The 10,841-nt window shown below is 62.9% G+C and overlaps 2 protein-coding genes across 4 annotated transcripts in view; one reads left to right on the forward strand and one right to left on the reverse strand.

Annotated features, from left to right (window-relative positions):
* HADHA (hydroxyacyl-CoA dehydrogenase trifunctional multienzyme complex subunit alpha) overlaps positions 1-1,875 on the forward strand; it is a 28,912-nt gene extending 27,037 nt beyond the window's left edge. For 2 of the 3 annotated variants that reach the window (XM_080616549.1, XM_080616550.1), the window contains 2 exons: positions 75-220; positions 1,263-1,875. In XM_080616549.1, coding sequence (XP_080472675.1) covers positions 75-220; positions 1,263-1,408 — 292 coding nt within the window. In that variant the 3' untranslated portion in view covers positions 1,409-1,875. The remainder of the gene's footprint in view (positions 1-74; positions 221-1,262) is intronic. The other variant, XR_013956687.1, reaches the window with a different exon arrangement.
* A 1,031-nt stretch (positions 1,876-2,906) lies between these two features.
* GAREM2 (GRB2 associated regulator of MAPK1 subtype 2) lies at positions 2,907-9,742 on the reverse strand (the record flags this gene model as incomplete). Its single annotated transcript, XM_080615622.1, has 7 exons — positions 2,907-3,771; positions 3,879-4,042; positions 4,809-5,924; positions 6,676-6,806; positions 7,593-7,631; positions 8,209-8,349; positions 9,631-9,742. 7 exons carry the CDS (start codon positions 9,740-9,742, stop codon positions 2,907-2,909), a joined length of 2,568 nt encoding a protein of 855 aa, XP_080471748.1.
* Between the last annotated feature and the right edge of the window lie 1,099 nt (positions 9,743-10,841).

Consider the following 10,841-nt stretch of genomic DNA (forward strand, 5'->3'; position numbering starts at 1 on the left):
TGCATGCTGGCATCATGTGCTCCTCCCTCCAGCTCCTGTTACCTGCACAGCCCTTACAGGCTCTTTCCTTGCAGCTGCACAGAGGAGGACATCCAGATGCGTTTGGTGACGAGGTTTGTGAATGAGGCAGCCATGTGCCTGCAGGAAGGGATCCTCAGCAACCCCGTGGAGGGAGATATTGGTGCTGTGTTCGGCTTGGGCTTCCCGCCGTGCCTGGGAGGTAAGGGGCTTCAGCTGGGCTAGGCTGCATGGCTTGGTTCAACAGCTTTGTCGTGGGCTTGCCTAGTGAGCTCTAGCACCAGAGGCAAGGCAGCTGTTAAGGCCAGGTTTGAGCTGCAGTCTGACAAGCCTAAGTGTCTTTTCCCACATAAAGCCTGAGCCAGAGAAGATTGCTTCAGCATTCCCACCCTAAGAGAGGTAGCAGTGAGCCTGAGAGCTGCTGTCAGATGTTTTGGCAAGGACTCTGTGGAGTTCCTCTACTTGTAACAGCTGTTTAGCAGAGCTGTGGCTGGTGGGGTCAAAGGACTCCAACCAGGTCATTTGCTGTGTCTTCAGATTTGAATAAGAAGCCAGAGCCTTGCTGGCCCCAGCCTCATCAGCACTTCCTAGGAGAACTTCAAAGGAAGAGCTTTGACCATGCCTGATAGCATGGCCCTGCAATTTGAGAAAATCTCTGGCTTGCTTTTGTGCAGCCATATGATGCTTGGTGAAAAATGAGGCTCTGGTGTCTCATCTCTTGCCACTGCTGCTTGCCTGGCTGGGCAGGCACACATCCAGCACTGCTGGAATGCTACTCATGCTGCACATAGAATTCAGAAATTGTGCCCCAGGACACAGATAAAGCTGAGTTGACAACCTCAGCCATGGTGCACAGCACATTTCAGGCCAAGATACTTGCTGAGCCCAGCCAAGAGCGTCAGCAAAGTGCTCCTGGACCCATCTGCAACCTGGCTGGGTGGCTGTGGCCATGGATGAGGCATGAGCTGAGTTTGGGGTTGCAGCTGAAGGGTACCAAGGGCTCTTGGGCCATGAGATAGTGCTGCTGCCCCATGCCTCGCATTCCCCCCTTTGAGGCAAGGGAGCAGTCCGAGCAGTCAAGTGTGTCCGCTCGGTGCAGGTGGGCAGGCAGGGACCAGGTACTGCCTTGCCCTGCTGAGAGCCTGGGGCTCTCCTTTGGAGAAGGATGGAGTGGTCAAATCCAGTGCTCTTGCCCTTGGCACTTCTCGCCTCCTTGGCACAGCTGTGTCCCCCTGTCCCTGCAGGTCCCTTTAGGTACGCAGACTCATACGGAGCCAGGGAGCTGGTGGACAAGCTGCGCAAGTACGAGGCCGTGTACGGCTGCCAGTTCACGCCATGCCAGCTGCTGCTGGACTACGCCAACAACCCCAGCAAGAAATTCCACCAGTGAGGGTGGCCCCACACCACCCGCCCATGACGCACCGACAGCTCTAGCTGAGGCAGCCGGCTCTCCAGCGACACCCCCATCTGTAGGCTAATCTCCAAAGCACCCAGGGGAGGAAGGAGAGTGGCAGCGGATCTCCTCATGGCTTCTACTCATTTCAAGTGCCTTAGCAGCAGCTACTGTGTGTTGGGCATGTCCGTCCTGTGCCACCATGGGCCTGGTGGCTCCTTGCTGGAAGAGAGTTTCTTTTGTGTTCACCTCCATGCTGTGACCTCCAGTGCTCCCCACTGGGCAGGCTGCACCCAGGATGGCACTGGCCCCGCAGCCTTGCCTTTCCATAAACTTCCAACAGAATAAGCCCTCATCTCCTGGGTTTGGACTCCATACCTATTTCTCCTCCCGTCTCGCTGGGGCAGCCTCTCAGCACCAAGGAATGGAACTGTTCAAGTCGGAAATAAAGCGTTCAGGCAATCCTCTGGGGTCCTCTCTGCTTTTGCTGCCTGAGCCACCCACCAAGAGGCTGCTGGCAGTTGCTGGAGGTAGTGCAGAGCAAAGGCCGCCTCTGTCACCTCTGCCATCAATCAGGGGCTGTGAGGAGCCTCCAGTTCTTTTGTCTGGCCCCTGAGCACTGCCGCCAGGGTTATTCTGGCAGATGGACCCGTCTGTAATTGCAAATCAAACAGCCAAAGACCAGAAGGGACCCCCGTGGGGAGAGCTCAGTTTAAACTAAAAGGCTTTAAATCTCCATGCACCTGTCACTGATTTCAGGTCTTGGCCTGGTCTCACTTTCCTGGGCTTGCTGTGATGCCATGCATTGCCTCCCCAGCTTCAGCCTTTATTCTGCACCCTGGCTGTGGGAGCAGGGCCATGGGTTGCTGCTCCATGGAGAGCTGTGCATGTGGGTACTGAGCTGTGGTCATGGGGCTGAAGTCAGGGCTGGGGGTATCTTGCCATTGAGAGAGTGGGGTGCTTTTGGCTGGGGGGTGCAGCCCTGAGGGTAGGTCTCTGCCTCCCTCCCCCAAGATAAGCTGTGTCCAGCAGGCACGAGCTTCCTTTCCGTCCCTGAACTCACCCTGGCGTGCAGGCAGCCCAGAGCAGCTCCAGGAGCACCATCTTCCCAGGCCGGGGGATCACAGATCCCAAGAGATGGGCAGGGTGTGCATGGATGGGAGAGATCCCCAAAGCATCCTTACCAGCTGACAGCCTCTTTCCCTCTCCCCAAGCAAAGGCCTTCTCTGGTGGCTTGTTTTTCTCCCGTACCTTTATTACGCTAATCCACAAGGATTAAGTTAAACCAGTCAACGAAAACTCCAGTATTTTCCAGCCCATTTGGGCCAAAATTACTGTCCAGTGTTAAAACAGAAAAGGGGGAGGGCCAGGTCATGGGGCCAAGCTGCCAGGGAACCCACAGCCAGTGGGCTCTGCCGGAGTGTGGCAGGGGACAGGAGTGAGGACATTAAGACCCATGGTCTGGGTGGCTGCCCAGGGTGTCCCCAGCGTGTGGCTAGATCTTGGGGCGCCAGCCCTTGATGAACTGCATGATCTTCTTCACCTGGAGCTTGGTGAGGCGGAAGTCGTCGGCCAGGATCTCCTCGCTGAGCTGCACGAAGATGCTGCCATCGATGCGCTCGCGGGCGAAGAAGCTGACCACGTCCTCAGAGAGGCCAATGAAGCGCAAGCACTTGGACACCTCCTCCAGCGAGAGGGCCGAGAGGTCAGCGGGAGGCAGCCAGGGTGAGCTGTCCCCACTGGGCCGGGGGGCAGCCGGAGGGGCCCCCCCATCACCCCGTGCTGCTGGTGGCACCTCGATGACACCTTGAGCCAGGTAGAGGTGGGTGACACCGCCCTCGGCCCCACGCAGGACAGCAGGAGAGAGCGGGGCTGCCCCATGGATGACGATGCTGTCCCCATCAAAGCCCTTGGGTGGGCGAGGGGGGAGCACTGGTTCCTCGATGGGCGCAAAGGGCTCTGGCGAGGAGGAGGAGGATGGGGCAGCCGGGGCTGAAGGCGGCTTGGGCCACTCGGGGCTCTCTGGCCATTCAGCCGGGCCGGCGAAGGGGTTGAGCGCCCCAAAGGGAGCAAAGCGCTTCTGAGGGTGCAGGGGCTTGAGGCGGGGGCAGCTGCGATAGGGCTTCAGGGGGGGCTCAGCCCCTGACAGCGGGGTCGAGCAGCTGCTGCCCACCCCAGCGCCTGCCTCAGCGTACGCCCAGGGGTCCGACCAGGAGGTCTGGGTGGCAGGGGGCAGCGTGGCCGGGGGCAGCGGGCGCCCAGGAGCCTCTCCGGCCTTGCAATCACCCCATGTGCAGGGGTAGCAGTAGAGGGAATAGGCGTCGGGTGAGGGTGAACCGCTGCCGCTCTGCGGGACCGACCTGCTGGAGGAAGAGCAGCATCACCATCACCCCATCCCTGCTGCGGGGACATCCCACCCCGGAGTGCCATCCCGCCACAACACCCCGACCACACTGGCGCCACTCACCCGTCGTGGAGCCCCGAGGAATAGTAGGAGAGGCTGGGGCTGGGCGAGGAAGCGGGTGCCAGCTTCGAGCAGCGTAGGGCAGCTGGGGGACTGCAGGGTGCTGGGGGGCGGCCGCCCCTGGGTGGCACAGGGGGGGCATTCAGCAGCCGACATTCCTCCTTCACCTGGAAGGGGGGTGCAGTCTGTCAGGACCCAGTCACCAGTGGTGGGAATCTGCCCCTGGGACCCTGTGTCTGGATGGGGTGATGGGGGGGCTTTGGGGGCAACCAGCCCCAGTTGATCCAGGAAGCTCTGAGTACCAATGGGGAGCTCCACAGAACTGTGTACTCCGTAGTGCCAGGGAGCCCCAGAAGGTTTGGGGAATCAAACAGAGGTGGGGAGGGACTCCGAAGGCAGGGGACAGCACCTCGGGTAAGAATTTGGGTACCCCATGATGAGGAGGCGAGAGGCTGAATTTTTGCATACCCCATGGTGCAGGGGAGACCAGAGGATTTGGTTACCCCACAGTGCTGGGAAGCACAAGAGATTTAGGTACCTTGTGGTGCAAAGAGCCCCGGGGAACCAGGGACTCCGTGGCAGAAGGGTGTCCTGAGGATTCAGGGACCCCCCTTGTGATGGGGAGCACTGGAGAGCTATGTACCCCATGGTGCCAGGGAGCACAGAGGCTTTGGAGGACTGAACAGAGCTGGGGAGGGACCCCAAAGACAGGGGACAGCATTCCAACACCCCTGCAGGGGGTCAGATTGGCTGTGCCATGGGGCTGGCAGCATGGCCCTGGGCTTTGCACCCCTGCCCATGGCACAAGGCTGCTGGTGGGATCGTGCTGCAGCTCACTACCCGGTTATCCCGGTGCATAACCCTGCCCAGGGCGGCAGGCGGGACCCTAAGTGCATCATTCCCCGTCGCTGGGGATAGGAGCGTGGCTCTTACCGCCTCCGACTTGGGTGGCACAGGGGGTGGACTACCCCCGCGGGGCTCGTCCCCGGGCACACTGGGACGGTGCAGGGACCCCAGCGGGGCCACAACCCCGAAGGAGACAAGGTCCTGCCTGCCGGCAGCGCTGCCCGGCTCACAGCAGCCCTCCAGGCTGGGGTTGCTCCAGAGCTCCTCGTACGGGATCTCCAGCGGCTCCTGAGTCCTGAACTCGGGCTCAGCCCAGTCGGGGGTCATGTATTCCCGGTCGGGCTCGGGGAAGTCGGGCAGCGGCGGGCGCGGGGTGCCCCCCGCGATGCCGCGCGGTCCTTGGCAGCGGGCGGAGGGCTCCCGGGGCCCCGTGGTGCTGCAGGAGCAGAGGGAGAGGCGCTGCAGGGGCTGGCTGAGCTCCTCGCGGGCGCGGGCGGGCAGGCAGAGCCGGAGGCGCCGGGGGCTGGCGCACTCCTCCAGGAAGTCAGGCTTGGCCTCCCGCACGGCCCGCGAGTACTCGTCGGGGTTGAAGCGGTCGTGGCAATAAGCGGCGCTGTCCCGCAGCAGCTTCTCCAGCTGCGGGTCCCCCGCTAGCAGCCCCTCGGGCAGCTGGAACCGGGGCATGTCGGTCAGCAGGAGGAAGTGGAAAGGGACCAGCTCGTCCCGGCGGAGGATGCAGCAGAGCACCACGGTCTTGGAGATGATGCTGACCAGCTTGTAGCAGTGTCCCTCGCGGATGGCGTGCAGGTCGTAGGGGTTGCGCGCAGGGCGGCTGGGCACGGCCACGTTGACGGGCAACCGCACCTTCTCGATGATGCTGCGGATGGTGTGCTCGCCCTCCTGCAGCCGCAGCTCCAGCGGGCTGCGCGTGCTGAAGCGGCCCTTGCACTGGAAGGGCAGGCTGAGGCTCTCGTTGGTACGGTGGTTCATGCAGATCAGGCAGGGCATCTTGCCCTTCACCTGCCTGGCGCCCGCTGCCGGCGCCGCCTTGCCCAGCTTCCGCAGGATGGTGTTGAAGCGCGACTTCTCCTTCACCGTTTTGGCACAGAGGATCTCCGCTTGGCCCATCAGCGTCAGCTCGTCCCCAGCGTTCAGCGTGAAGTTGTACACCTCGCTGTCCTCACTGAATTCCCCCGACACCACCTGCCCCGGCACAGTCCCACCATGGGACCCTGGCACTGTCCCCTGACATCCCACCACTGCTCTGTAGTGTGCCACCACCATCCCCTGATGTCCCACCACCATCCTTTGCTGGCCCAATGTTCTCTCCTGATGTCCCATTACCAAACTCTGCTTTTCCTCCACACCCTTCTTTTAATCTCATTGCCATACCTGTGTGTCCCACCACTACCCTCGATGTCCCACTGCCATACCTTGCTGTCCTACTGTCCTCTCCTGATGTCCCACCACTGACTCCTTTTGTCCCAACACCTATCCCAATGTCCACAACCATCTCCTGATGTCCCACCACCACCCTGTAATGTGCCACCACCATACCCTGATGTCCCACCACCAGCCCATGAAGTCTCGCCATCATCCCCTCATGTCCCACTGTCCTGTCCTGATGTCTCCCTACTGACTCACAATGTCTCACCACTATCACCTGATTCTCACCACCACCCCCTGATGTCCCATCACTACTCCTTGCTGTCTCATTGTCCTCTTGTGATGTCTCATCACTACTCCCTTAGTCCCGTTATCACCCCCTGATGTCCCACCACTACCCACAATGTCCCACCACTATCGCCGATGTCCCACCACCATCCCCAATGTCCCACCAGCATCCCTTACTGTCCCACTATCCTCTTCTAATGTCCCGCCACTGCCCCTCAATGTCCTCTGACATCCTATTCCCTGCTGCCCTACCAGTGTCCCCTGCTGCCCCCATACAGACCTTCACACTGAAGGTGATGGCCTCCATGACGAAGATGCGGTCTGGGAAGATGCTGGCCACCTCCTCCACGCTGTTGAAATACTGCACGGGCTCACGGATGTCCCGGTCCTGGTCCAGCAGCTTGAACTTCCCTGTGTGGGACAGCCAAACCCATGGTGGTGAGAGGAGCCCACCTCCAGGGCTTGGCCCAGCATGGCCCTTCACTGGGGGGCAGGCACCCTTGAGGACATCCTGGGGTCCCCATCACATTCTGTGGGGACATTCTGTGGCCTTCACCCAGGGTGTCCAAGTGCTGCACAGGGACACTAGAGCAGCCCTCATAGCTCTGCCCCACATACACAGCATCAGGGGGGGTGGTTTGGGTGGAACAAAGCACACGGGCTCCTCAGCAATGCCGCTCCGGCACTGCTGGAGCTGCAGGAGCCACCACAAAGCAGCCACAGAAATGCCCCATGGACGGAGGAACCCACCCAGGGCAGAGCCAGTGGAGCCACCATTGCCCCCCCCATTGCTCGAGCCCCACCAGGGCCCCGTGACACCCCCCCCGCCTCCTGTCTTGGGTGGGAGACCTGGTAAGGGGCTGGGCAGCAGGGACCGCAGCAGAGGCAGAGGCTGGAGCAGCAAAACTGCCGCCATCGGCATCGCCTCGGCGGGGACAGACCTGACGGGAATATTAATCCCGCGGCACCGGCTCCAGCGCCAGCCCGTGCCAAGCGGTGCTGGGGCCGCAGTGACAGGGGCACAGGGCTTGGTGCAGGCTCCACATGCCAGGGCAGCTCCAGCACGGCCAAGCGCCCTCGAAACAGGTTAACACAGTGCCCCCCCTCCCCTCTTCTCCCCCCCCCCCCCCGGGACAAGCGATTAACCCCCTCCCCCCCTCCATTTTCCATTATTTATTCATTAGCAGGACTCATTACCGACATGGCGAGCACTTAGAGTGGTCATTAAGGCTCTTGCTATGGGCGGCCGCCAGCATCTCCGTCTGCATCACCCGCCCCAACCCCAGTCCCATCCCCATCTTCATCCCATCTCTGTCCCCATCCCGATCCCTACCCCATCCCCAGCCCATCCCATCCTCATCACTCTCCCTGTCACCATCCTTTCCCCATCCTCATCTCTTCTCATCCCTGTTCCTGTCACCATCCCATCTTCAACCCTCTCCCATCCCCAGCCCCATCTCCATCCCTGTTCCTGTCTGCATCCCATCCCGTGTGTCCCTATGCCATCCCATCCCCATTCCCGCTCCTATACCCTGTCTGCAACCCTATCCTGTCCCTGTCTGCATCCCATCACATCCCCACCAGTGTCCTCATCCCATCCCACTCCATCCTCACCAGCCCCGCTCTGAAGCCCCCCAGCTTTGGGCACTGGAAGGGTGCGAGGGGCTGAGAGCAGCCCGCAGACCAGAGCATTTGCTTCTCCAGGCCAGCCCATCCGGGAGCACCCCAAATCCAGCCACTTGAGCTGAGCAGGGTCCCAGCCCTGCTGCCCCAAGGGACCCCAACACCCTTGTCCTCACCCCTCGCACCCCACCTGGGTACTGGAGCGGGATGTCGATCTTGGGGCCAATCACGTAGTGTCCCTCCTCCAGGCTGTGAGCCGTCACCGTGGTCCACTGCCGGCACGAGTGGACCAGCAGCACGTCCTGGGCACTGACACCCTCCACACGCTCGCCTGCCAGGGGACGGGGCTGTCACCATCCCCAGGACACCACCCCCCCCCCGCGTGGAAGCAGGGACGGGCTGACGGACGGACAACCAGCGGCGGGATGAGCGGGTTCCCGCTGCCAAGAGCCACCAGTTGCCCGGGAAACAATTTCTTTGTCCCCCCTGAAAAGCTGCAGCCGCCGCAAACAACAAGTTTATTGAGCCGGGGCCAGCCCAGGGGCCCCCACTGCTGCTGCACCCCCCGGCACCCACCCCAGCACCCACCCTGCTGCGGAGGGATGGACCCCGCTCCAGAGGGGACACATCCTGCACGGCCACCCCAGGATGACGCTGTGCATCCAGCTGTTCCCCACCCAGACTGTGTGTGTGGGGCAGTCACAGCCCGGCCCCCCTCCCAGCCAGGGAGGGTGGTGAGGGGACATGGTGACGCCAAGCCCCTGCCAGCCTGGTGCCACCTCCTCCAGCGTGGCACTCGGAAAGGGTGAGGAAGGCAACCAGCCCGCAGGTGGGGACCAGGGGCAGCCAGGGACCTCCATACACACATACACACAAGAGTTTCTCCCGGCCCCCAGCCTTCCTCCCTCCCTCATCATCATCATCATCAACATTCCAACCTTCCTCCCTCCTTCTCACTCCAGCCTCCCTCCCTTCTCCTATTCCCTTTGGTCTTCCTCCTTCCTCCTCCTCATCCCTCCAGCCTTTCTCTCTACCTTCTCCTCACTCATCCAGCCTTCCTTCCTCCTCCTCTTCCTCAACCCTCCAGTCCTCCCCTCCTCCTCCTCTTCCCTCCAGCCTTCTTTCTTTCTCTTCCCCATCCTTCCAGCCTTCCTTTCTCCTCCTCACCCTTCCAGTCTTCCTGTCTCCCACCTCATCCTTCCACAATCCATCCCTCCAACCCTCTTCCTTCCCTCCTCCTCCTCACTCTCAAGTCTTCCTCCCTCCTCCCCACCCTTCCATCCTCCCACCCAACCTCCTCCCTTTAAGCCTTCCTCCCTCCCTCCTCCTCACCTCTCCATCCTACCTCCCCCCTTCTCCTCCCTATCACTCCAGCCTCCCTCCCTCCTTCTCCCCATCACTCCAGCTTCCCTCCCTTCTCTTGGTCCCTCCAGCCTTCTTCCCTCCTCGTCCCCATCGCTCCAGGCTTCCTCCCTCCCTCCTCCTCACCTCTCCATCCTTCCTCCCTCCTTCTCTCCATCACTACAGCCCCCCTCCCTCCTCCTCCTCGTCCCTCCACCCTTCACCCCCCTTTCTCACCCCCAGCCCCCCATCCCGCCCCGGCGCCCCTCACCCTGCCCCAGGCACACGAGGGTGGGCAGCCGGCACTGGCTGACGATCGCGTCGAGGGGCAGCGCCGCGGGGCTCCAGCGGAGCCGGGCCAGCCCCGCCGCCAGCTTCTCCATCGCATCGCGGCTCAAGCCGGGCCCGGGCCGGGCTCCATCGCCGCCGCCGGGCCGGGGCAGCGGCGGGGCCGGAGCCGGGGCCGGGCCGGGGAGGGCGGGGGGCGGCGGGAGCGGGGCAGCGGGAGGAGCCGCCCCCCGCCCGCCCTCAGCCCCTCCCCGGCAGGCGGGACCCCCCCGGGGGCGGGGATGGGGCGGGGACCCCGGCGGGACCCCTCAACCTTCCCCTCTGCCCGGCCACCCCGGCGGGGACCGCTCCGGGGCACAGGGGGAAGGAGTCGCTGCTCACCCCGGGCTACCGGGGGAGTCGCGGGCTCAGCCCCAGCGCCCCTCCGGGCTACCGGTGAGCTCGGCTCGCTTTGGCCCCAGGGGGAATAGGCGAGGGAGCGCACCCGGAGCCCGCCCTCCAGACACCGCGTGTCCCGCAGCCGGAGCCAGCTTCGGGTCTCGGAGCCGCTGGGACCCCGCCGGGGGTTCCCCAGGAGAGACCGACACTGGAGGAGCCCAGACAGGGTCGTGCTGCCGGGGGGACCAGGAGGAGGAGCCCGATGGTTCCCCAAGCGGGGCGGGGACCCCCCGAATGGCACTAGGCACCCGAGGCACGAATGGCACCGGCTCCGGGAGCGGGATTCCCCTATCTGGGACATCACCATGATCAGCAAGGACACCGCGATCATGGGGACTCCCCGGCAGGGATATCACCATCACAGGGATCCCCCGATTGAGGCATCTCTGTCAGGGAGACCCCCGGGCCGGGACACTATCGTTACACGCAGCAGGGACACTGCACCCTGGAGGCTTACAGCCACCCTGAGCTGGGACACCAGGTGCAGGAGTCTCCGCACGCCTTGCACTACGGACACGCTCGCTCACAAACCCGTTTTGGGGTCTCCTCTGGCGAAACAGCAGAGGCGAACACGGGACGCAGGGGCGCTGCAGGCTCCAGCCACCGCCCCGGGGTGACCTGGGAAGCGGAGGAAGCCTTAAGTGCCCGCAGCCCTGGGGGTGTGCCGCCGTGCTGGGCCCTGCTACCCGCTGTTTCCCCGACAAACACTTCAGGCAAAGCAATGGGTGTTGGAGACCCCGACCCCTCCTCTAGGGC

Source organism: Psittacula echo, assembly GCF_963264785.1.
Source record: "Psittacula echo genome assembly, chromosome: 4".
In the NCBI taxonomy this organism is placed as follows: domain Eukaryota; kingdom Metazoa; phylum Chordata; class Aves; order Psittaciformes; family Psittacidae; genus Psittacula; species Psittacula echo.